Source organism: Eleutherodactylus coqui, chromosome 1 (assembly GCF_035609145.1).
Source record: "Eleutherodactylus coqui strain aEleCoq1 chromosome 1, aEleCoq1.hap1, whole genome shotgun sequence".
NCBI lineage: Eukaryota > Metazoa > Chordata > Amphibia > Anura > Eleutherodactylidae > Eleutherodactylus > Eleutherodactylus coqui.
This window is the reverse complement of record NC_089837.1, coordinates 97,320,787-97,348,183: the sequence shown is the minus strand read 5'-3', so window position 1 is coordinate 97,348,183 and position 27,397 is coordinate 97,320,787. Positions and strand designations below refer to the sequence as shown.

At 43.9% G+C, this 27,397-nt stretch overlaps 1 protein-coding gene across 1 annotated transcript in view; it reads right to left on the bottom strand.

The window, feature by feature from the left end:
• DNER (delta/notch like EGF repeat containing) overlaps window positions 1–27,397 on the bottom strand; it is a 210,430-nt gene that overhangs the window by 54,026 nt on the left and 129,007 nt on the right. Inside the window, exons 4-8 of the mRNA XM_066598180.1 lie at window positions 26,156–26,322; window positions 24,536–24,681; window positions 5,658–5,811; window positions 5,465–5,578; window positions 1,479–1,703 (exon numbers count right to left, since the gene is read on the bottom strand). Coding sequence (XP_066454277.1) covers window positions 1,479–1,703; window positions 5,465–5,578; window positions 5,658–5,811; window positions 24,536–24,681; window positions 26,156–26,322 — 806 coding nt within the window. The remainder of the gene's footprint in view (window positions 1–1,478; window positions 1,704–5,464; window positions 5,579–5,657; window positions 5,812–24,535; window positions 24,682–26,155; window positions 26,323–27,397) is intronic.

Here is a 27,397-nt window from a genome sequence, read left to right as displayed (position 1 = left end):
TGGCAGCATATTCATAGAGGACTACCTAAAGTAGTCCTAGGTATTCATAAACTGCAGGTTAGATATACCCACCCTGCTCCCAGCCAATGATTGGCAGCTCTCTCTCTCTCTCTCTATGCACAGTAATAAGCAGAGAGCTGTAAATCAATGGCTGGGAGCGAGGTGGGTATAGCTAACCTGCAGCTCATGAATACCCAGGACTACTTTAGGTAGTCCTCTATGCATATACTGCTACTGATAAAAGGCAAGTTTCTTAAAAACTCCTGCACTGATCCACACAGCAGACATATCACTGTAAGCAGTGTGACGAGCACTACCTTCTCTGCATCACTGAACACTTCTGAACTATGCTAAAGTCTGCTACATGTGCATGGCGGCTCAGTGCCATGAGTCTGGATTTAACCATTCTGCATGGATTATCTCTGTTCTTTCCAAGTTTCCAATACACTAAAAACATACTGATAAGGATGGGTCATCAATATCTTGTTCCTGGAAAACCCCTTTAACGACCTCTTTAAGGGGTTGTGTCCTTGCAAAACAAATGTTTTTTGTTTTTTTTTAATGGCTAGCCGTGGAATAAAACAAAAAAAGAGAGCATATTCGCATATCTTCAGTTCCCTGGGACCCAGCTGAGTGGCTTTTGTGACCTCATCACCGATGTGAAGTCAGTCGGAAGTCAGGTGACTGCTGCAGCCAATCAGAGGCCGCAGCACCACCGTCAAACTCCTGGAATCAGCACTCACATCCTAGTCACCATGATGGACAGTTATGCTGTGGCCTCTGAATGTCCGCAACAGTCACCTGACTTTCAGTGAACACCCACGTTGGATGCTGGGGTCATGGTAGCCGATCAGCTGGAATCATCGGGGCGAAGTATACGAGTATGCTCACTTTTTTTGCTTTATCCCATGGCCAGCCATTAATAAAAAAACAAAATTGTAATGATGCAACCCCTTTAACCCTTTCCAATCCACTGTCTGACGTCTGAAGACATTCTGATTGAAGGCTGTACAGCTCCGATGTCGGTAGACGTCCGGCAGGGTATTCTTACTGTAGATTACTGGCCGCTCTGTTGTCAGGGGCCTCTCCAGCACGTCCCATACTGCAGTACTGGCTCTAGCCAGCAGATTGCGCCATTGTATAATGGCAGAAAGAGAAAACCCCCTAGGAAACCCTGAATCCAAAATTGGATTGTAAAGGGTTAATACATTTTACACTTCCAACAGCAAGTTTTAGAATAAGACCAGTGTATGAAACAACGGTCTTAGTACATTTGCCCTTATGTATATAGCAGCTCCACATCCCATCACAAACTGTGCTTGCTAGGAGTATCAATTCTGTATTCAGATTTAGAAAAGTATATATCACTGCTGGAGACGAGCATAAAAGTTTGGGATTAATCAAGTCAAATACATTGTTTGCTCCATAAGTCCACAATAATAATAAAACATTGTAATACTTGGATGGAATAAACCTACCTGGAATGCATAAACATTTGTAACTAGTCCCAATGCTGCGGCAGATCCCATGGGCACAAGGACTAAGGGCACAAAAATCGGCAAGCTGGGCACATGTGGGACCCATGTATCCTCGGCTGCAGTGGCAGGAGAATGAGAGGCCGGCTGAGTAACAACTACCGTTGTTCAGGCAAGGAGACGTGGCGCAGGGATCTACCTTCTCCTCGCAGAAGGAACCCAAAAAGCCTGCAAGTAACAACATTTATCAACTATTGTACTGTATTTCTTCTAGTTTGCAGACACTTCACATGTATTCAGCAAAGCCCTAGTCCCTACTTCCAGAGCTATTAATGTGCTTTGTAATAGGATATAATACACATTATCATGTCCCCGGGGTCATTCAATGACAGCAAGATGGCAAAGTGATGATAAATGACTGTATTAATGTTTCTTAATGTTAAACTCCATTAACATTCTAACAAACTGCAAGAATGAAAAAGGCGATACAGGCAGGCTAGCATGATGGTGAGGAAGCCTAGGGTGGGCTATGGAGCCCCCCAGCTGCAATCTTTTTGCAGCTATCACTGAGGCTTGCTGATTACAGTAATACATCTGATGTGTGTATTTGTACGGTAGTTTGGGAAAAATTTGGATTTCATTAGTAGCAGCCACAAAGAGGACTATAGGAAGTAGTCCTCAATATTCATGAGCTGTAACTAGCCCCACCTAACCCCCTCTCCAGCCACGGATTGGCAGCTCGCTCTCTATGTACAGTAGTAGGCAGACAGCTGTCAATCAGTGGCTGGAGGATGGATTAGGCAGGGCTAACTGCAGCTCATGAATATCAAGGACTACTTCCTGTAGTCCTCTATATATATGCTGCTACTGATAAAATGTAAGCTCCTCCCAAACTACTGCACAGATACATACAGCAGACATATCACTGTAACCAGTATGCCTAACACTATGTTATGCTGCCCTCAGAGAGGGGTACAAAAAAATGGTGACAGATTCCCTTTAAGTATCATTCACTGGGCAGAGTCGTTTATAAAATGGCACTGGTTGCAGCAAAAGGGTGTCTAGGGGGTATGATGATCATTACCAGTGAGGGGTGGTATGACAAAAAAAATAGTGGGCCACTGCTGAAGGAAAGGTAGGTGAGAAAGAAGAAAAGGGGGAGGATATTTAATAGGGTAACCGGAGGGTTGTTTAATTTGTACTTACTGGGAGAAGAAACGAAAATGTATAAAATATGCATAATAAAAGCACAAAGTGATTATCCTTCAGGTGAGAGATGAAGTATTTATACACCTATATTACTAAGAATATAATGAATTTATAATGAAACTATAAGATTTAAAGGAAGAAATCAAGTATTTATATGAAGAAATTGAACATAATGAACCAAAGTCTGTGAAACTGAACAATCCACAGTATGGAGTCTTTAGATTTCTGTTGGACATCACATAGTATGGAGTAAATGTGATTGTTCTAAGAGAAACAAAGTGATCTTGTATATATGATACATTTTAATGGTTAACAAGAAGAAATGATGTTGCAGCAAATGTTCAAAACTACTCAGGTCTTTTCATCAGGTGTATAGGATATATCTGAAGAAGCATAAATACAAAAAAGGGCACATACATGACATGGTGGGATTCACTGGTGTAACTATAGAGGATGCAGGGGAAGCGGTTGCAGGAACCGGGCCCAGGAGCGTTAGGGGACCCATAACACCTCTATTCTCCCTATAGGGAGCCCAGTACTATGAATAAAGCATTATAGTTTGGGGCTCTGTTAAGGCCCATTTACACACACATAATCTTTCAAAAGACTGAAAGATCAGGGATCGCTTTGCATAAAGTACTAATAGGCACTAATTGCTATTAGTACTTTATCAGCTTCATTTGCATTCAAATGAGCTTCTGGGAGCTGTTGCAAAACTCAGCGGGAGGTCTGAGCTCTGTAATTAGCTCCATTGTTCAGCCACAGGCTACCCATGGGGAATTCAACACCATGGACAGCAGACACAGAGTGAGGTCCTGCTTATCAACTGTTCTGTTGGTAGGGCTGACAGCTAAGAACAGATGATACAATGTTATCAGCTACAATCAGCTCTCCCCAGGCAGAACACTGAGTGTGGTCCTGCTTATCAGCTGTTCTGCTGAACGATGGTTTTCAAGCAGAACTAAAAAAACGGTCATTCGGCAGAAAACTGAAAAATGGGCACATTTAGGCACAATGATTATCGCTCAAAAGATGGTTTCTCAGCGAATTTTGAGTGATAATCGTTATGTCTAAATGGGCCTTTACAGGTTTAGCATTGGGGCCCAGGAGCTTCGAGTTACGCCACTGGTGGGATTAAGTTGTTCTTAGAATAATAAGAGCACAGGATGAGTTGAGAAGAAAAGGGCGATATCGGGTAATAATCGATAGATCAAGAATCGTGCAGCAACTGCTTGGTTAGTGGTAAGTCATTAGATTATCGCTGATTGAATCTTTCTTTTTGACCAAAAATACATAATTTGCTTGCTTCAAATCCTTTGGCATAAACAGGTGTCTGAATAGAAATCAGTGGCAGAAGGGTTCACTAGAAGTGCGGTTATGGTCCAATAAATGACCGAAACTGACTAGTTACTGTTCAGTGTAAATGCAAACAATATACGAGTATGATCACTGCTGGTTGCATGCTTGTTCCAATTTATCTTGCAGCGTAGAAAGGCCTTAAATTATTGATTAGTCCACAGGTAAGGCCTTCTTCCCACGAGTGTGAAATGCATGCCGTATTACCCGTGCAAAAAAAATTATGGCTAACAGAACCAATGCATGGCTATGAAAACGTTCAGATGGGGAAATTTTAAGCACATAGAAAAAAGACACGCACCTTAAAATAACAGGACATGCGCAACTGAAATCCCGTAATTGAAATTCCCAGCTGCGTGAAAAGACAGGACCTGACCTATCTTTGGTGCACAAAGTGCAGAAGCCTCCATAGACTGCTATGAGAGACTCTGCGAGGCAGCCGGCAAGGGGAGATTAATTTCCCAGCAGCGTGATGCCGGGGTTCGCCTGCAGGGGAAAAGAAGAAAATCCCCTGCTGCTGTGAATTTCTCCTCTGCAGGTGAACCCCAGCATCGCACTGCTGGGGAATTACCTTATTCTCCCCTGTAGGGGAACCTTTCTCTACCTGCTATGGGGTGATTCCCCTATAGTGGGGAGAAAGAGGGGGAGTGGCTGTAGGGCTTCCCCGAGAGCGAGGAGAGAGAGGGCGGTGCTAGAGGGAACTGCCCGCTAGTCCCGCTCTCCCTCTTTGCTATGGTGGAATCCCTGGGAGAGTCCCTCTATCCCTGCCCTCTCTTTGCAGCCCCGTCCTCTCTCCACTTTGGGGGAATTGCCCTGTACCAGGTAAAGAGGGACGGACTACAAAGAGAGGGCGGCACTAGAAGGGCTCTCCCAGGGATTGCCCCATAGCAAAGAAAGAGAGAGCAGGGCTAGAGGGGTTCACCTGCAGGGGAGAATAAAGAAATCCAGCAGCCAGGGAATCCCTTATTCTCCCCTGCAGGTGAACCCTGGTCTCACTGCTGCTAGGGATATCCCTTTAGCCCGCTGAGATCAAGGCAAGCCCTGCAGAGAAGGCTGTTCTCTGGGGCTTTCCTTCACCTCTATCTCCCCCTGGAGCAGCAGTGCTTTTTTAATAGTGTGAATGAGCAATTTCACCGTTAATTAAGCTTGTGGTTTGATAATGGGAAATCGTCCATTCACGCCATTTGTCACGCAGTTTGCCTCGATTTTTTTTTGCGCAGCTAACTTCGATGTGAATTTTACACTTATGTGAGTTTTATGGTCTAAGTTCAGAGGCCTCGTGCGCCCTCTATCTCTGTTCCAGATCTCTGAATGCCTACTCTGCTTCATTATGAAGTAGGAACACAGAGATAACGAGAAGTTGGTGATTCTGTGGATGTTCAGTGTAGAATCATCAATGCACATACTAAAGGATAAACACTTACCCTCAGGACACCGGCAGCTGAACCCACTGAGGCTTGTCACGCAGGTCGCTCCATTTCTACATGGTTGGGGATAGCAGTGATCTATCAGGGCTTCACAATATTCCCCAGTGTAACCTGCACAGAGAACATGTATAAACTTTCTGGATGGACAGCACATCTATGATGACTTGATTAGTGTAAGCAGAACACATACCAGGCAAGCAAGTGCAGGTTGCATTTTTCCCATGATGCTTCTGTGGGCGGTCAGTGCAAGTGGCGTTATTTTGGCAAGGGTGACTATGGCAGGCATCATACTCCTCACAGTAAGAACCAATGTACCCGGCATCACAGTGGCAGGAATAAGTGTCCTGAGGATGGAAAATGGAACAGTGGTAGCATACAAAGCAAACAGGAAAAAAACATTCCAAATAGTAAGGATTAAGGAAACAGTAATAATATACAAATATTATACTCAGTTACTACACGATCCTACCAAAATAATTGGACACCAGACCAAAAATCAGAAGTAGTATTTATTTAATTGTATTAATACTTATTGGGGCTCCTTTGGCCCTAATGACATTGGATACTCTACATGGCATACTTTCTACTAACGTCTGATACCATTCAGCTAGTATTTCCCTCCATTCATCCTGCAAACATCTGGTAAATCCTCTCAAAGAAGGTGAACACTAGTCATACCTCCTAACCCGATGTTCCAATTCATCCCAAAGATGTTTAATAGGGTTCAGGTTGGATTTGTGACAAGGCACATTGTCTTGTTGGAAGTATTGCTGACCATTCCCAGAGTATTGGCACATTGTAGGCAGCACATTATTGTCTAGAATGTCAGGGTACACCTCCGTGGTCATGGTTCTTGTCACTACAACCAATGGACCAAGAACCATGGCACGTAAAACATCCCAGAACCATAAGGGAAACTCCACCGTACTTAACTGTTGGCACAACACACTCAGGCGAAAGGCGCTCCCTAAGCGTCCTGCACACCGAGGTACGTGTATGTGATCTGAAGATGGAGTAGTGTGATTCATCACCCCAGAGAATGTTCTCCATTGCTCAACTGTCCAATGTACCACTGTAGATGGGCCAAATGCATTGTGCTTCATGATGGATGGCTTTAATAAGACACGATCATTCTACATAGGTTGTCCAAATACTTTTGGCAGAATAGTGTATTTGAGGGACAGAAGCACACATGACATTTTGGCTGGACACTACAGGTGGCCTAATTTGCCTAGTTTTCCTGCCACGTGGAAAAAAATTAATAATAATAAATCTTTTTATTTGTATAGCGCAAACTTATTCCACAGCTTTCAGGTAATTTATTTATTACCCCCCAGCAAGCTGGGTACTCATTTTACCAACCTCAGAAGGGTGGAAGGCTGAGCCAACCTTGAGCCGGCTACCTGAACCATGCGGGGATTGAACTCATGTATAACATTGCCACACATTGGCATCTGTGAGGAGAGGTGACAGAAGAAAGCCTCCTGGGATATACATAGAGGCTATTGTTCAATACTTGAAACGAGTAACAGAATCACAGTAGAGGAGGGTATTTTAGCAAGATATTGCGCCCATTGGCTGGGCATGGTTTCAGCCGCGAGCAGTTTGGCGGTGTGGGAACACAGCCTAAAGAACAAGCACCCAGGATGAGGATCACCTGAATGACAGTCCGTGCAAAGAGGAGTTTAATGTCTGAGATTGTTGGTGAGGCCATTGGTTTCCATGTTTACATAAAACAATCGAATCCGCTGACAAACAAGCTTGTTTGCTCGATGGCTGATAGCAGGCATATTTATACAGGGCAATGATTGGGAAAAGAGCGTTTGTGCCCATGCTTGTTTGGCCAATCATTACCCCTGCAGGTAAAAAGACTTCAAGCCACTGGATACCAGATGTAAAATATTAACCCCTTCACTGTCCTCCACGACAAAGGAGCCTCACATTAAAAAGGTATTCTAGGACTATCTATTGATGACCTGTCCTCAGGCTAGGTCAAAATAGTTGACTAGCGGGCATCCACTGCTTGGGATCTCTGCCAATCAGCTGATCATAAAATGTCCGCATCCGTGGTCAGCTTCAATCCTATTGAAATCAATGGCAGCGCTGCCTTCTATTACACTTCCAGCTCTTCACTGTGGTCAGGACCGAATGTCCGACCCTGGCGCAATGAGGAACCAGAAGTGTAATTAGAGGCAGTGCTGCCATTGATTTCAATAGCAGTGAAACCAGCTATTACACGATCATCAATGTAAATGTCCAGCCCGCTGTACAATCAGCCAATCAGTGGAGATCCTAAGCACTGGACTGATCAACTATTAGTGAAGTATCCTGAGGATAGGTCATCAATAGTTAAAGTCCCGGTCTACCCCTTTAACTCCTCTTCTGCCTCACATCACCATGTATACTGACATTAACCCCTTCACTGGCCTAGATCACCAGGGATACTAATATTAACCCATTCACTACCCCCAGACAGCTAGGCGATAAGTCCTTCAAAGCCCTAGACCTGGAAGCTAAGTAAACTGGTTTGCTTGGATGCTATGTGGCCCAGTGTATGACTGCTGTATAACTAATTATTTAGGAACTGAATGTCAGTATTCAATGTGGTTCTCTATGGCCTGGCACAGAGAAAATAGCGTCCAGGTCTCTAATGGCCTCTCTCAATAGCTGCAAAGGCTTTCATAGAACGTTGGCCATGGGATAGATAATTTATGGGTTTGACATCAAGAATGGTAAGCTGGACGCTGGTTCACAGAACGAGGTAAAGACTACGGCCGCAACTAAATCTGCACTAATAATGGTGCTGCCGATGTCAGAGGGAAATCTGAATTCTAGAATTTTACCAGTCTAGATGGTTTATATTGAAATGTCACCCTGGTTATTGAACTGGGGTAGTAGAAGTGGATGTTACAGAGCAGCAGCTATTGATAAGGCACGGCATTCCTCAAGAACTCTGTAATATCTGTCATGTTTCCTATGAAAATTGATATGTATTCACCTTGTATGTTCAAAATCAGGTCTACCAAGAACATACGCCAAAAATGGCCCCTCCATCAGCCAAACACTCTTGTATGCGACTCTGCGTATTGGGGAAGACATCTGCTAATGTAATATCAGTAATGGAAGCAACCCCCGCCGTATCCCGTCTTTGAGGACATCAATTGTTTGTGGCTTACTGACACCCATCGGTTGCAAATGTGCTCTTCCATCAAGACTGCGCTCCTGCTTATCGGGCGGTCCTTATTCGGGGTTTTCTTTCTTTGAAGTGGTCCCTCATGCTCCCCACTCACCTGACCTTGCACCTAGTCGATTTTGGCTTTTTCCAATGATGAAGGACGCCTTCCGTGGCCGCATGTTTTTGCAGTCGTGCCGCTCTTGCATCAATGAATCTCCTAAAGAAGAATCTGCAGCGGCCATCAACCATGATGTCGATGTGTCCGTCAAGAGGGAGCTTATGTCAAGAAATGACGATACTTCCAACTGTCTGAGCTAAATAGTTTTTTAGAAGCTTCAGGAGACCTCAGAACTTCAATGCACCTCGTAATCAGACGCTGAAATATCTTCCAATTTCCCTCATTAGATTGCGCCATCTTGTTGAAACCTTCCATTAATTAGTCTCACCAATTAGTGACTATAGGATTTCACCAGTACACTTCCTTCACCAGACGTATTCCGAAATGCCCTGACATTGTTTAAATGAAGCCGTTTACCAGTATTCATGAACGATGCTGTTCAACGGAGTACATGTTTAGGCACACCGAGACGAACGCCTATTCGGCGGTCGCGCCTTGATGTCACGGGTCCAGTCCAGTTTTTGTAGGGGTCTGATGTTCCATAGACATAGTCGTCCATGTCAGACAATGACAGTTCTTCATAGCGGGAGACTCACCCCATACATTCCTGTTAACATACAGCTACATCTCTTCATTCCACAGATGATCACTAAGATTCTAACCCAAGAATCCTCCATATTCTTTTGTCTGCACACAGAGGCATTACAAGTGAAATTAAATTTTCTGAAAATCATTCCCAATATCTATAACAAAGCGCTTTAATGCCCCAGGGTGATAAATAAACCTTTCACAAGATAACGAGGACAGCTTGTTAATAAAAAGTTGCTTTAATCTGATTACAACCAGTGCATGAGACGCGTGTGTGAGCCGCATGCTGGATAAGCAGTTGCATTAATCTTTCCGTAGGGCGCAGTTGTCACTGGTGTCACTTTATGATTCATAGGGCCAGGTTTTACAAAGGGTTAAGGCTTTTTTTTATCTGCATCATGGGATCTACATCTCGGTAGCAGAATATTAGTTGGGACCGGCAGCAGTAAATGTGAATATGCAGAAAGGGAATAAATAATACAAGTCATTTTAATGTGGAAACTCATGAGCTGGCAGCCGAGCCGTCCTCATCGCCCGCGCATGGAGATTCAGAGGACAGAAAAACATGATTCTTTCCAGCAAAAGCATATTTTGCAGCGGAGGAGGTGTTGGAGTCACTGCTTTTTACAACATAAGACACGGATCATGCATGCATCCGATCAGCAGTGCGGTACGGAGCAATCGGGCGGGGAATAGCTTTATTTTACTACACTTTACGAATTCAAAAAGTAAATATACGCTGAATGGCCACTTTATTAGAGACACCCATCTAGTAGCGCGTGAAACCTCCTTTGACCTTCAGAGCCGCAGCAATGTCCCATGGCATACACTACCGGAAGTAATTGGACACCTAAGCAAGAATCAAAAGTAATTTTTTGTTGTTGTTGTTGGCCGTTTAGTTGTTCACGACCCTCGGTGACCCTAGAAGCGAGCTCCCTCCATGTTTTTTGGTTTTGCACTGCTTCTTTCAGTTGTGTGATATCCATGCCAGTATCAGCTCTGACAGTATCAGCCATCAGGTTCTTTGGCGGCCGGATCTTATTTTGCAACTGATCTGTCCAAGCAGTATAGATATTTCTAGTGACTCTGCTCGCATTACATGGCGAGTCTAAGCCGGGCCATCTTACCCTCCAGTGATATATCGGGTCTTATATGATTCAGGACTTCTCTGTTTGTTACTCTCGCCATCCAGGGTATACGCAGCAGCTTTCACCAGCACCAAAGCTCGAACGCATCAATCCTCTTTCTATCAGCTTTTTTCGCAGTCCTGCTTTCACATCCATACATGGCTATGGGGAAAACGCTGGTTGGCACTGTCCTGCATTTAGTTGCTATGCCGATATCCCCACTTTTCCAGATTTTGTCCATGTTTAGCATTGCACTTCGTCCCAATGCTATCCTATGTTTTATCTCTGGCATAGATTCTCCAGCCTGGTCAGTTTTTGAACCAAGGACTTGCATTATCTTTCTTGCAATAGCATGCAGTTCCCATCACAAACTATGGCTGATACCGCCAATGGTCTGCATCCTATGTAGCATGCTTTCAGACACATGCTAATAAAATACAATCTATTCTACTGATAGGGCTGTCCAAATACTTCTGGCTCTATAGCGTAGATTCCACTGGTGTTGAAATCGTTCTGCAGGAATATTGACCCATGCGGACAGGAAGCTTCTTACATTAGATGGAGGGTCTGGCATGTTTTGAACAGAAAGGGGTCATCAATTTATTCTGCTTTTGCATGCTGACCCCGCCATAAGCATGAACCAGCAGAAATCTGGATTCATCTGGCCAGGTGATATTTTTCCACTGCTCAGTGATTATATTTTTTCGCTCTTTCGCCCACTGGAGTCTCACCTTTCTGCTTCTCTTAGACAGCAATGGCGCTGGAACTGGTTGTCTGCTGTTATATTCCATCTGAACTAAGGAACAGTGACATGTGCGTTGAGACACGTTAGTTGAAACACCAGCATTGTATCCAACTGTAATCTGCTTGACCGTGTACCAGCTGCTCATCAAAAGGATTCTTGACATCCTCCTCTGACCCCTTTTGCTTACATCCATAGGATTCACTGTTGTTGGATGTTCTTCCACCATTCTCAGTACACTCTCCACACCATTGCACAACAAAACTCAACAAGGTTGTGAGTTTTTGAAATACTGACCCCAATTTTTTTAGCACCGATGACCCGGTCTCAGTTGAAGTCACTCAGATCGCTCAGAAACTTGCTCACCTAAACTCTTTAGGATTAAACATCACAAGTGCCTATGGCATGCTTTACCATCACAACGTCTCTCTCCCCTCTTCAAGATATCAAAAATTACCTTGCAAAGTGGAACTCCCTACACATCTCACATCTCGGTCGTATTACTATTCTGAAAATGTCGGTGCTTCTGTTCGACCCTACATCGCATTCAATCTTAGTTTCTTAATTTTGTCTGGAAAGGTGGCAGTCATGGAATTCACAGCTCTGTTATGACCGTACCAGTATCTCAAGGAGGCTTGTCTCTCCCTAATATAACTACTACTATGCTGCGCACTTATGCCAACTCCTCTTTGGATTACCCTTCACGCTTATGATAGCTGAGCGGAAATAGGAAGGTTCAGGTTAGCACCCGTACACTCGATTGTGATTCTTTATAGTAGTGCCAAAGTCCAACCGTCCAATTCCCTATTGGCTTCTATAGAATTTACTATGTCCATAAACCGCCACTGTAAGCTAAGATTTTACCATCCTCAGAAGACCTCTTGCTTATCTTCTTTTCTATTTACAGCTGATCTGCGGATAGTTTGTCCTCCGCTAGGTCAAAGACATAGTTCCAAGCTGGATTTTTCCGTTTTTGTGACTTAATTAATCTGGTCTCCCAAGAATTGCTCCCTCTTGATAAGCTGAATGCGAAATTTGGGTTGCCTGGAAGCTTTCTCTTTCCGTATTAGGCCGGCTGCACACGGCCGTGACGGGCTCCGCCGCGGAATATTCAGCGGCGAAGCCCATTACGGCGCCCCCCAGAGACCCCATACTTACCAACGGATTCGGCGTCCTCGCTCTTGCATGACGCTTCCCCGCCCACCGCCGCCGCATCACATGACACGCCCACCCGTTTTCACACTATCTTCCATTGTGCTACAGCGGAAGATAACATGAACGGACGGCTTCCATTGACTGCAATGGAAGCCGGCCGCGCGTACACCCGCGGCAAATAGAGCATGCCGCGGGTGAGGACGGGAGATTTCACGGTGCGGAATTCCGCACCGTGAGCATTGTGCTATTAGGTTCAATAGAACCTAATAGCAGCGGGGATGCAGCGGATTTTCGCCGCGAATTACGCGGCGGAAATCCGTTCGTGGGAAGGAGGCCTTACAATATGCATGCTTTAACTCCCTACGTTTACCGCAACCCTCTGCTTTTGAACAACTTTGGCTCTGCTTCAAAAGGATTGATATCAAACATTATTGGATACTTTTTGTTTTGCCCTTTGAGCATTTATCCAAACATGGCTATAGGGTTAATCCTTTCCAATCCAATTTTGGTTTCAGGGTTTCCTAAAAGGCTTTCTCTTTTTGCTGTTATACAACGGTGCCATCTGCTGGCTAAAGCCAGTGTGTGTGCGCCAGAGAGGCTCTGACAGCTGAGTGGCTGGCAATAGACGGTAAGAATACCCTGTCGGACGTTTTCTGACATTGGAGCTGTACAAGCTTCAATCAGAATGTAGGAAGACATCAGACAGTGGATTGGAAAGGGTTAACTGGGAACGGTATCTTCAAAGGGAGCTTCCATTGGCTACTTGGCAAATGATATGGCACAAAACAGCCAAGTCTTCTCTTTGTACCTCGTATGGAGAGAACCAATATAACATTCCATAAAACTGGTAGCATAAAGCTGTTCTCCACACATCCTCTCCCTCTCGTTCTGATCGGTGTTGGGGATGCGACATTCAAAGACCTTATTTCAGAACTCTGATCCTCTTTGGTCCTTGGTTCAGTCTCTTATTTCGGCTATCCTGAAACTCTTCGTCCGTCCCCCTAGATTTGCATTACCTTCTTAACATTCTGCCTCGAAAAAAAAAAGAAAAAAACGCCAGGATGTTGGTGCCTACATTTTGTTACTGCAGCCAAATATTGAATCGCACTTCATTGGAAGCACTCCTTCTGTATATGATTTGATTCACCGTAATCTGCAATACGTGACCACTAAGACCCTTTTACATGGAATGATTATCGGTCCAAAGATTGTTCAAACAGGTAAAAGTGAGCGATAATCGCTCAGTGTGAATGCGGCCAACGATCGAATAACAAACTGTTCGCTTTTCACTCATCGTTCATTTTCTGCAGGCCTAAAGATCATCGCTGGCTTTTCACTAATCGTTCAGTTTCAGACGGACGTATTTCCTTCGTGTGTATGCAAAAGGGTCCCATAGACGTCAATGGGAATGGGTGTGCAAAAGCGCACGCAATATGCAATGGTATGCGCGAAATGCAGCACGAAAATGCGGGGAAAGAACATATCTGCACCTAATTAGGCAAATAGTCTTATAAATCAGGATTGAGGCATGCCCCGTGCCCATGTGAACAAGCCCTATGAGTGCAAAAAAAGGGCAGCAGATGTGCAAATACGCATGCAAAAGGGCCTTGTTCACTGCGCAAAGGCACTGCACCGAAACGTGCGCATTTACGCATACGCTCATCTCGTCACTTACCACGGTACAGCGCTGCCATTGATTTCAATGGGGCCTCGCAGACATTTTCAAGCGCTTTCTGTTCTATTTTCATGCGTTTGAGCGGTTTTTAACACAAACTATCACAAACCATCAAACGCTCTGAAGTGTTAAAAAATGCCCCTCAAATCGGGGTAGAAATGCCCCGATTTCGAGTGTGTTTTCTGAACACGTGTGAGAGTGGCCTTAACAATACTTTAGATCGCTTCTATCTCAACTGGGATCTGTGAGAGGATCACTGGATCGCCCAAGCTGGATCCTGTTATTTTTGTGTTATGTCTAGGTGGCTGGATTTACTGCAATGACAAGGTACCCTTCTCCCGGGGTGCACCCGCCCCCCTTAGTCTTCACCCCTTCTTCTTTTCTCTTTAGTAATTGTAACATAGTTTTGGTCTTCATCTTCTTGCTGTCTTTCCCTCCCCTCCCTCCTCATCATTCTTTACCCTTTTGTTAGGGTGGAGTCACATCTGCACTCGGGGTTCTGCTTTTCAGTCTTCCGTTTAGGGACTGAACCGAACTGCACGGAACAGACCCCTTTGACTATAAAGGGGTCCGCCCGCTTTCCGCCCAGCTGCCTGGTTTTTGCATGCAGTGCTTTTTCTTCCGGTATTCTAAACCAGATCTGAGACGGAACCTCCGGAGGTTCCGATGTAGATGTGAAATCGACCATACGTGGTTTTGCTGGTTTCCTTTATTGACCGCTTACTAGGCGCGAGAATATCGGCCGTGTAAATATGGCGTTAAGGTGTGTTCCTATGTAACAGGTACTGGCTTGCGGCTCAGACTCTACCCAGCCGCGGTTGCCAATAACCGCATGATCTTGCCGATCTTAATGGTAGGATCGTACTTCCATTGGCAGCCGCAGCTTGACAGAGTCTCCGACGCAAGCCAGTACCTGTTATATAGGAACACAGCCTAATAGAGAGTAAAGTGGCCACAAGGCATAGCTTGTTTAAAATGAATGCACCCCATATACCTCCTCCACGGATGGCAAGTGTGTAAGTGTACTTCTACTTAGCATCTACTATAGAGCTAAACATCCGCAGGTAGGTAGCGTATTACTGTACAGTATAATGGCAAATAATCATGGCCAACATGAACAGCTTTGTGTCACGCAGTGTAGACCAGCACTGCAAGTGCAGAAAGCAGCTCCGGCCTAATAAATGTTTAATTATCTTCTGATTGGCACATACATTATCATCAAAAGACAGATGGTGCTATGGAACAATGTGTTGTGGAATTTAAAGAGAAGGTAGCCTGGTAATTGCATGAACTGCCTGCTATTCCAGAGCTTGGCCTGCATCGGTCTTACCACCAATGATATAGAACAGCGATGTCAAACTTTTTTTTCACTGAGGGCCACATCAGCATTTTGGTTGCCTTCAAAGGGTTGTTTGTAATTGTAAGACTGTATTTTAAAGAATATATTAAAAAGCGGGGAAACAGAAGGAGCATTGCAAGGTTCTAGTCCAGAAAAGTTAGGCCACAAGTCCCCCAATACAGACTCTAAACTGCCAGGTGAGAGTTAGCAGAACTTGGTGAAAGGCTCCTATACAATTCTTTAGGGTTAAGCAGCAGTATAGCACAACGTCCTTTCTAATCTGTGTTGAAGGCTCGCAGGATATGGACAGGCGGGCTTAAACACACTGTCCTCTGCAGGACAGTAGCGAGGACCAGCCGGGATGTACAAACCGCCTCATGGTCAGAGCCCCGAGAAGCAGCACTGTTGTGCAGGATAGGATCACCAGGAGAAGCAGACAGCTACAGCAATCAAAGGGTGAAACCTGTTGTGGATCTACAGCATTTCCACAACAAATCGATGACAAAAATTGCACCAATTGGTGCGATTTTTTTGATAATGTGGACTTTCAGTAGATTCACTGCAAATTTTTCACAGCAGTGAAGACACCCTGTTCCAACATATCCATAGGCTGCCCATACCCACCGTGGCCGATCCAAAGTAACTGCATTGCCCATAGCATATATGGACACCCATAGAATGTGAATTTCTCTACATCTGGCCATTTAATTTTTTTCACTATTACTGCAGGCAATTCGATGCTCCACTATTTGAGCATATTTACAGTGTTCATTAATTTACCCGAAGACAGTCTACGCACGGCCCACCTCAGCAGCTCTGCTCAATATGCAGTAAAAATGTGGCCATCATTAAAATAAATTTCCATTAGTAAGGACATTATACTTCTCATTTAACAGGATTTATTATTAAACTTTTGAAAGTTATAGGAGACGGATGATGGACCTCATTAAAACGTCAGGCATTTGATCTTTGCAGTGCACACATGAGCATGACGCTCGCGCCGCTTAAGCCGGTTGCACAAATATATTTTCTACGGTTAATCCGAGTTTCAAACAACTTCTGCTGAGCTGGAAAAGTGATCCTATTTGTGCTTGCAAAATGTTTCCCCTGTAAGGATGGTCTGCAGGTCTGCCCAGCAACTGCCCTCATAGTTAACATGGATATCGGTCCGAAACAGCTGTCTGGTTCTATAGTTTCACCATGTCAGCTTGACATCTACTTTAAATGAACTTATCAATGCAAAGTGAAAACTCTAGCATTAAATTCCAAATAAAGCTACGTCTGATGCAATGCCTATGGCCATTCTTTTTATTACAGAGTATACTGTTGACCTTGCCTTCATGAAAAGACTCGCTAAGGTTAATTAAATAAAATGGGTCTGTATGCTCTCCATGTGTAATCTGGTTTTTAAATCGACTAGACATTTACAAATCAGATTGTAGAGCCACCACTAGAGGGAGCCTGCGAGCTTACTGCATACAGTTGTACACTAATAAAGCTGTATGCAGTAAGCTCGTAGGCTCTATCTAGTGGTGGCTGCAGGCAGTTGGTATGATATGTTTTTAATCTGTATCTATGCAAAGGGTTTGGAGATCTGTATCAATCTGTATTAGAAAAACTTAGCTCTACAGACTCTAAAGCTGTATCAGGAAGTTAATCAGCACAGAATACTGGACCTGAAAATGACATGGTATGATAATGTCATCACGTCAATGGGAGATGTGCCTGTAGTACCAGTCCAGGCTGCTGCAATGTGGGCTGTGGACTTGGGGATCAGCTGATCGACAACGATCCTGGGGGGGGGGGGGTCCCTGCTGATCAATTGATGACCTATCCTGAGGGCTGATCATCAACAATAAAAGGAAACCTCTGTTAAATCAAGGCAGTAGAACAGCTATAGCAGACTCGGCCTATGGAAAAAGGTCCCACTGCTTCTGAAGAAACAAGCAAACTGAGTAAGATATTTTGGATGGTAGTAAAAATATGGAAAAGAGTCTTTTTGCTCTCAATGATGCCGGCTTCACACAGCCGAGAAAATCGCTGACGATTTATGCGTTGCAAGACGTACCTTCTTTTGAATGGGATCATACAGATGAGCAATGTTTTCCCGCATGGCACCGCATATCTTGCTGCGTGATTCCGCATCGCAGCCCCATTGTTTTCAATGGGAGAAACTCTGCAATGCGTGGCAGCCACGGCGGAGGTTCCCTTCATCCCCGAAGTGATGTGATGTTATTTTCACATGAAAATGCCTCGCATCCATGGGGTTTTCACATTGTAGGGAGTGCAATATGAGGGCGGTTTAAAAACGCATACACACCCATATTATTCAATATGGCAACACACATTAGTGAGTCTTTTCATGAAGATATGGACTCCATGAAAAAAAAACTCATTGCATGATTTGTTTTGATCCGCTTCACGGGCGAGACTTGCCAATTCCAGCCAATGGAGATCGAAGAAAAAAAAAAGGATAGAACACGGAAACCATTCCGATGCATTCCATGTGTTTATTTTTATTTATTTATTTTTTTAAGATGCAAAAAAAGAAAAAAAAAAGAACTGGGCTTGTCTCAGGTTGTCTCACGTTGAAAACGAATGGCATATGGAGTAAAAGCGTAAAAATAAAAACAGACGGACCAAATGCGAAGGCCACACAGACCTGCACATGGATGAAAAAACATCTATTTTTTGCAGACATAAGGCCCCTTTCACATGGGCAGACTTTTGCATGTAAGTTTTACGTGTGCAATATGCAGAGAAAAAAACATTGATTTCAATGGGCTTGTTCACATTTCTTCATTTCGGATGCGCAAAAACACCCAAAGCACGCTCCTTGAATCATAGAATGGTGAAGTTACAAGGGACCTCCAGGGTCATTGGGTCCAACCCCCTGCTCAGTGCAGGATTCACTAAATCATCCCAGACAGATGTCTGTCCAGCCTTTGTTTGAACACTTCCATTGAAGGAGAACTCACCACCTCCTGTGGTAACCTGTTCCACTCATTGATCACTCTCACTGTCTAATATCTAATTTGTGTCTCCTCCCTCTCAGTTTCATCCCATTGCTTCTAGTCTTTCCTTGTACAAATGAGAACAGGGCTAATCCCTCTGCACTGTGACAGCCCTTTAGATATTTGTAGACCGCTATTATGTTTCCTCTCAGCCTTCTTTTTTGCAAGCTAAACATTCCCAGATCCCTTAACCGTTCCTCATAGGACATGATTTGCAGACTGTTCACCATCTTGGTAACTCTTCTCTGAACTTGCTCCAGTTTGTTTTTAAAATCGGGGTGCCCAGAACTGGACACAGTGTTCCAGATGAGGTCTGACTAAGGAAGAGTAGAGGGAGATAATTACCTCTGCGCAAAGATCCTCATAGAAGTCTATTGGGGGTGCACAAATGCGCATGCAATATGCAAGGAGATATGCTGTGTAATTCCGCTAGGGAAAGCACACGTGAGATGAATTAGCCATTTAAATTGGCACTTCTTTGATTGCCGCGCGCAAATGAACATCTCTTGTGGGTTCAAAAAGTACAGTAAAATAAGCCGATCTGTGCGCAAAAAAATTGTGCTGAGGCGCGTCCAAATGTGCATACGCTCATGTGAAGGGCGCCTAACATGGATGTTTTGGGGTTTTTGTAACCCAAGTGTGCAACTAGCCTTAGAGGAACACTATATTCATCTTGCAATTATGATATGTTGTAACGGTGAAGTGAATTACCAGAAGTGATGTCAGACAGCAAGCTCTCATCAGGCCCGGTATAACACAGCAGCTGAAGAAACATACTGGATACATGAATAAAAGAACAGCGCTGCAATAAAAAACAATGCGCTCGGAGAATAAATCCGTAATTAGTTCTCCGATAAGCGGTGTGAAGTTCTACTGTCTCGGCGGCACCAAACTTATATTTTTTTAATATAAAAATGAGAAATGTTTCTCTTCTGAACCTTAAATGATTGGGATGTTGATTACAGACGTCGACTGAAGGTATTATTCTGCTTTGGCAGCCACGCTTAGAAGCAACAAGATTACTGATAATGCGGAGGGGAATACTGCCAGCGGGTGCCAGTATCAGGGATGCCAGGCTTAATCCTCACTATCACTATCATGGTAAATCTGTGTCATTTATAAACAGCTTTGCAGATTAACGTATAGTAGCTTCTTCATAAGACACAATATGGGGAGGCTGTGCATTTAGAAGGGGACACAATCCATATTAACATGGAGCAAAAAACACTGAAGGTTGTTTAATATAGTGGCTGCAATAAATAGGCTAGAGTCACACAGCGAAAACGGCACGGCGTCCGTCTGGCCTGGAGGGTAGACAAACTTCTGCGTTCCCGCAGTGACGTCAGATGGGTTGATGCCCATAGCAAGCAAGTCACTGTATGTGCGCCCAACAGCAAAGTCAGCAACAAATCAATTAAATGTGAAGGTGTGTGTAAGCCACGGCTGCAACAAATACAGTAACAGAAACACATGCACTCATGTACATGTGAGATCTGGGTTTCTGTTACTGTGTCTCTTGCAGCCGTGGCTTACATGAACCTTCACATTATTATTATTTTTTTCATTTTTTGCATATGTTGCATTTTATGTGGTTAATATAAACAACAGTTGTACAATTTTATCAGGTATTAATTGTGTAGGAGTGCTGAAATGTGTGCTTCTAGTCTTGGATGTGCAAGCAGGATATGGAGAGGTCAGTCATTCAGCAAAGGGTAGGATTTTGAAGGACCAATGAGAGAGAACCTGGACCTGTCCCGGCCAACATACCGACCGGTGGATGCTTTGGAGCTGGTTTGCATATTGCGAGCACCAGAGGAAAACGACTATTACAGGGGCAAATCAACTCTTTGTGATATGTTTATACTGGTCTTAGTATCACCCACCAATACCCATTTGGACGCCATCTGTATGTGCTCCATTTTATTGTGCTCTTGTTCACTTGAATGGGTGATTCGAGTCCATGTGAAAGGCCCAGAATAGGAGATGTTGCAATTTTTTCTTTTACACCGAATATCATTCCGTGTAAAAAAAAAATCACCTGCATGAATAGCCTCACTGAATTTAATGGTTCTGAAAAAGACTGAAAATTCACCCGTGTAAATAAGTCGTAGAATCATTGACTGGTACAGTTGGAAGGGACCTCCAGGATCATCGGGTCCAACCCCCTATGCAATGCAGGATCACTAAATCATCCCAGACAGATGTTTGTCCAGCCTCTGTTTGAACACTTCCATTGAAGGAGAACTCACCACCTCCCGTGGTAACCTGTTCCACTCATTCATCACTTCACTATCAGAAAGTTTTTACTAACAAGTCCTTAAGTAATATGATCAATAGTGATAGCAATACCAATGAAGGTGGGGGGGCTCCCTATGTTTAACTTCCAAGAACCCCCATAATGGTTAGGGTATATATAGTCTGGAGTCTAACAAAGGACCCCACGGCTGTCTTGTAACAATGCCTGTTAGGATATGTTGTTTGGTATCTATTATTTTTTTTTCTGTGTGTTTCAGCATACCACATGTTTACCATATGGATAATTGTCACCAGGACCTTTCCATTTTGCAGACCATTGGTTGCTGCCTTCTTGTTCTGACCATGCAGTTCAGCAGGACAGTGCACACAGCTTTTAGCCCTCCAATACCCTGGTCTGAGAGATTTGTAGATGACACAGGTCTTTTTTGTCCCCTTCAACATTATTCTTCATACATAGTTATGTGCCTGCTGGCCTAGAGGGGACATGCCATGTAATTTATGCTGTCCTCACTGTCATTTATGGGCTAATGTTTGGTAAATTTCGAGCACAGTGCCTGGCCTGAGATCAGTCCAGCTGATTCTTGAGGTGCTGCTAACACCGCTCATCAGTGGTGATTGACACATGTTTTGCTATTAATGGGGTGGTAATAACGTGAGCAACAATGAATCTTACCTCTCCCCTGGGACAGGGATGAATACAGGGAAGTTACAGCTTCGCCCCCCTCCTCCCTCTCTGCTGCGCACACCAAGTGAAAGTGACAACCGTCTAAGTTCAGTACTCTTGAACCCCACAGCAGCTGTACCCCTGGTTCCCTAAGTGCTAGTGACATGCTTTTTGTGCCATTTTAAAGCAAGGAATCTTGGCTTTAAATGACACTAAAATAATGACATAACCAGAGCTACAGCTATTAGATGCAGTAGGAGCTCTGTTTCCCCAAAACTGTAATGTCCTTTCCCTGCTTGTCTACACTGGGGGTTAAAGGGAACCCGTCACCAGCTATGAGCACCATGGGTTATAGCGCTCATAGGGTACGCTCCCAGGTATGCAGGGATGTATTTCTTATACTTACCTGCCTCCTGATGCCCGCGCTTGTCAGCCCTGAAAGTGTATGGGTAGATCGTACATTCAGAGCGCTGACCGTGTCATCGGACTGACAGCAGAAGGCTGTGTGCGCACACTCTCACTGATCTCTATGGGAGCCTTCAGTCTGTTGGCACGGTCCCCACACGGTCTCTCGGGACTGCAGTCCTGGGAGCTTGCTCTATGAGCACAATAACTTAGTTTACAGTGCTCATAGTTGGCAACAGGTTCCCTTTAAACACTTATGTAGAAACTCCACCAAAGTCCAGAGGTTCACAAAGTAAGGCCAGATTCACACGGGTATATCTGCATGTGCAATACGCAGTGAATAGAAACCATTAATAGGTTCGATCATATGAGCGTATTTTCCAGTGCACTTCACTCCCCCCCAAAAACCCAGCATGCTCTATTTTCCTGTGCCCTCGCGCACCAGACGTTCCCATAGAAGTCAATGCGGATGCGCAAATGTGAGTGCAATACACTAGGAGATTTATGAAACACTGTTATTTCGCAGGGAAAAGAGTACATCTGGAACTCATTAAGACGAATTAGCCGTTTTAATCGGCGTGTCTTTGTTCGCTGCGTGCAAATGAACTTGCTTTGTGCGCACAAAGAGGCAACGTTCCTTCCACAAATACGCGTACCCTCCGACCCAAGGCAATATTTGTGGTGGTTTACATAGTATGAAAAGAGGAGAGGGCATCTAATAAAATACAGCCCATGTTTACTAAACAATGTAACATCTACATTCGGATTTCTTATTACTTTTGCTAGTTTAGAAAAATAAAATATGATAAAAGCAAAATAAACTGTTATTTGACGTTTCTGAAGTATAATTCTGTTTGATGGGAGTTTTTTCCCGTCTCCAGAGCGGTGTGGGCGGCCTATTGAGAGCCGTAATGTATCAGAAGCCTTCTCATTGTATACATATCAAAAAGAAATGTCTACATTGTTCCTATTTGCACTAAGTATACGTCTGTGTAAAGTATCTAATGTTCCATTGTTTGGCTACATGTTGCGATGTCGTGCTTCACATATACTGGCTGCAGGGCTGAAAACTGAATGGCAAAACCACCAGTGATTTTTGCTGCATGGTTCCCAACCACATGGCACAAACCGATATATGTGCGGGCACCCTGGGCTGCCTTAGAGATTGAAAGCATATGAAAAACAGTGAGTTGCTTCCAGTTTTTATAAGCAAGTCTGCACGAACAATAGAGGAAGCCCATAAAGGTGCTGTTGGGTCCCTAACAATGACTTCTTCATTCAGGCTAGTCTGAACATTTTTTTTCCATCAGGGCGACTTCATACAAGCATAATTTGCTGAGACGGTCATGCGGTGCGCTCAAATATGCAATGACATTGCGTACTTGCTGCATGCGCCAATCGCCATGCACTATCTGGGCGTAATAGAACAATCTTTATTGTGCCTGTATTTCGCGCAATTTGTGTGAACGGTAACATGGGAGCCCATGGCAGGCTGATACAGTGTATCACGCGCGCAAAACCTGTACGTATAATACATTGTCACTGCACGTTCGTGTGAAGGAGCACTCAGGATGTCTGCACAGGGCTTCTCTTCAACAATAGCCAACAAGTGAGGGGGAAAGGATTAGACTGTCCTGACACCCTTCTCTCCTGAAGGGGTTGTCAGAGTGAATTTTATTTCTTAGCAAGTAGCCATGTTATAAAATGCCAAAATAAACCATACCCCCTCTCTTCACCCCGTGGGAATGCTGCAGCAGATCCCGCAATGATGGCCACATGCTTATTTTATTTTTTAAGCCGAACAACCCCTTTAAAACACATAAAAATGCGATGGGGTAAAACAAGGTAAATGGACCCGTCTTATGACACGGAATGCTGGAATGAACACTGTATAATCTTTGGATTTCTATTATACCCTACGTGTATACTATTTTTCTTTTCTTTTTACATTAGAAAACTTTTCATGACATACAGAACCTAAAGCATATCTAACTTTTCAGGCAACTTATGTTCACTTTCTTAACTGTAGGAGTGCTGAGATAAGCAGAGGCAGAGCCTGTGTACACACTGACTGCAGCTCTAACAGCTGGGTGAGTGCATGGAAGCTGAGCCTGGGAAGACAGACCCTCACCTTGTTTTAAGGTCCCAGTTACTACATAAGCTGAATGCCTAACAAGCAGTAGATTGCAGAGGGCTGAACGTCAGCCTTGATTTATAGTGGTAAAACAAAAAAAATGTAAAGAAAGTATATTACAAGATTGATGAGACAAACACAGTCTATTAAATGAGCTAGTGATAAGTTATCTGAAAGGTTAGGTGTGCTTTAAAAAGGAACTGTCATCTCCTTGTGTCAGGAAACTGCCCACTGTCAATCAAATCTGACATCTACTGACAGTGAGGACTGTACACTTCACACATTCACAGCATCGGGAGCCGAATACAAGAAGAGACGGTACAGGGGAACGGGGATGAGCATAAATGAAAGAAACATATAATGGGGCCATAGGCTATTAGGAGGGTCCCTCTATCATAGGGACATGCCAGGTCCTATTTAAAGGGGTAAGATGGGAATACCCCAACAGCTTTCATCTTCCCAGAGTTAATTGTGAATAAGGGAAGTGATGTAAATAGTTGCTAAATATTCATCATGTTAAAATATTACTGTTTTGTTATGTTTGTTCTGCAAATCAGTTCACTGCTGTGTATATCATATGAGATACTGTGTAGATATGGTGTATCATCCAGCACTTAAATACAGAACAGTAAAAGCAAACGCACAAAACATGTCCAGAATGGATGGTTGCACTCACCTCTTTCTTCTTGGTAACACATTCTCCCTTTCCAAAGCAATGTGGGGCCTCGGAGCTGCTCCCTTCCGGTATGCAGTCAGTGACTTTAACGACCACAACAAGCCGCAAAGCCACAATGCACTTACTGACAGAATCATTCACAAAGCCTAGAAGAGCAGAACATAAGTGCCGGCTAAGTTCGAGCCAATGAGAAAGAAGATCATTCTGCTGTCTAAACTAATTACTTCACACATTTTTATGCCATTTCATTTGTAATGCCTTGTTTCCAGGTAAGATAATCAAACAGTCGAAGGAAAAAAGTGCAAAGTACTAAAGCACATGCAACATGCACATAGGTAGTCACAGAAAGTTCTATCTGTTCTTTAACAGCCTGCTTCTCCACAGTACATAAACTTACTGTGCTTCCCTCCCACAGAGGCAAGTCTGAGATTCAACCCAAAATTAGGTATTTTATGGGTACAAACAAGCAGGATAAAGAGGAAATGTGCAGAAGCAGGGGAGATAATTACAGTCGTGAGAAAAGCTTAGTACACCTTCTTTGAATCCTATGATTTTATGTATCAGCAGTTATTAAAAAACATCTAGTCCTTAGAAGGTCTTAAAATTATGGAAATGCAACCTCAGATGAAGAATAAAATGTGACCATGTTATTACTTATTTCACAAAAACTAGGTCCAAAAGCAGAATCAGCGCGTGAAAAATTAAGTACACCCTTACTGTTTCCATAGAAGTTAAGTAGCAGCCATGTGCTACGAAACAAATGCCGTCGATTAACTCATCATCAGCAAGTGTGAACCACTTCTATGAAAACAGAAGTTTTGGCAGTTTGCTGGTCTGGAGCATTCAGGTGTGTGTTTTAACGTAATACCAAGAAGGAAAGACATTCAGCAATGATCTTAGAGAAGCAATTATTGCTGCCATGAATCTAGGAAGGGTCATAAGGCCATTTCCAAACAATTTGGAGTCCATCATTCTACAGTAAGAATGATTATTCAATAGTGGAAAACATTTAAGACAATTGACAATCTTCCCAGGAGTGGATGTCCCAGCAAATTCACCCCAAAGTCAAACTGTGCAATGCTCAGAGAAATTGCAAAAAGCCCAAGAGCTACATCTCAGACTCTAAATGCCTCAGTTAGTTTGTTAAGTGTTGAAGTTCATGACGGTACATTTAGAAGAAGACAGAACAAGTACGGCTTGTTTGGATGGGTTGCCAGGAGAAAGCCTCTTCTTTCTAAAAAGAACATGGCAGCACAGGTAAAGTTTGCAAAGTTGCATCTGCACAACATACAAGACTTCTGGAACAATGTCCTTTGGACAGACAGGACCAAAGTGAAGATGTTTGGTCCTAATGCCCAGTGGCACATTTGGTGAAAACTAAACACAGCATATCAGCACAAGCCCCTCATGCCAACTGTCAAGCACGGTGGTGGAGGGGTGATGATTTAGCTTGTTTTGCAGTCACATGACCTGCATACTTTGCAGTCACTGAGTTGACCATGAACTCCTCTGTATACCAAAGTACTCTAGAATTGTGCGGTGAGGTTGTAGTTGCCTAACTTTAAGACCTTCCAAAGAGCAGATTTTTGTATTGCCTTAAATGAAACCTCTCATCCTTACCAATGAAATGATTGTTTCCAAGTGCTAACATCTCTTCTGGGAACACAAGGCCACCGGGCGCCTGTAGAAGGGTAACACTTCTGCCGTCTATAAGGGAACACTGGTTGAATCCTCCAGCTGTCACTTTCCATAGGAGGATAAGGGAAGCTGTGGCATCTTGAGAGATTCTAGAAATCCAAAAGACAGGAAAGTGTCACCTTGCCATATGTGATTGTCAAATTAGGTGGGTTAGTGAGAAGTGTGACAACCTTGATGGATTCCTTGGCAGGCTTAAAGAACAATGACCTAGTTATCTGACAACATATTTTCATTAATGTTCCCATAGGTGAAAAAGTACTTGCATAACCTAATGTAAAAATGGTTGTGTCCTCAGGGGGTGAGCTGTGGCTTTCCCCAGGGAGCGAGAAAGAACAGGCAGCAGCGGGAGGGAGGAATGGAGGACTGACAATGCTTGAATAAACATGGTTTGAAAAGAACATCTTAAGGAAACTCACCACCCCACAGCAAAATATGTATACAATAACTCTTGTTGGCATTACTATAGGATACTACATGTAACTCGTTCATCTTTATCATAAGCGTAATAACAATCAGAGCGACTTATAATGCATCAGCTGGGTGGGTATAATTGTAGGATTGGATGTAGCATCCTATATCCTTCCTAATAGTAGGAGAAAGAATAGTTTGTCAGAAAAAAAAATCAATACCTACCTATTCCTCCCCAGGCAGTCTTCTTACTGTGTCTTCTCCTCCCTGATCTTCTCCTGGCTCCTACAGTCCCCCGGGTCACCTCACCTCCATTCTCTTCTTCCTGTTTGGGAGCGTCCATTAGTTGCAGTTCACTTGTGTGACATCCATGAGTACATAGCGTTCACTGTTTACCAGGGAATGCTAAATCCTCGGCAGCCTGCTTTAGCGCGCATGCGCAATATCTCGCTGTTAGTGTTTCATATAGTATATGAAACACCAGCGGCGAGACATCGCCCATGAGCAGTGGCACTAAAGCAGGCTGCTGAGGATTTGGCATTCCCTGCTAGGCATTGAACATTACGACACTAGTGATGCAGCGTACATTGCCCTGCAGGAAGCAAAATGCCAGCAATGTACACTTCATCACAGGAAGAGAATCCGGCTGGCTGGAGGTGATGTGACCTGGAGTACTGGAGAAGCCGGGAGAAGATCGGGGAGGAGACGATGCGGTAAGAAGACTTGCCGTGGAAGAATAGGTAAGTATAGAATTTT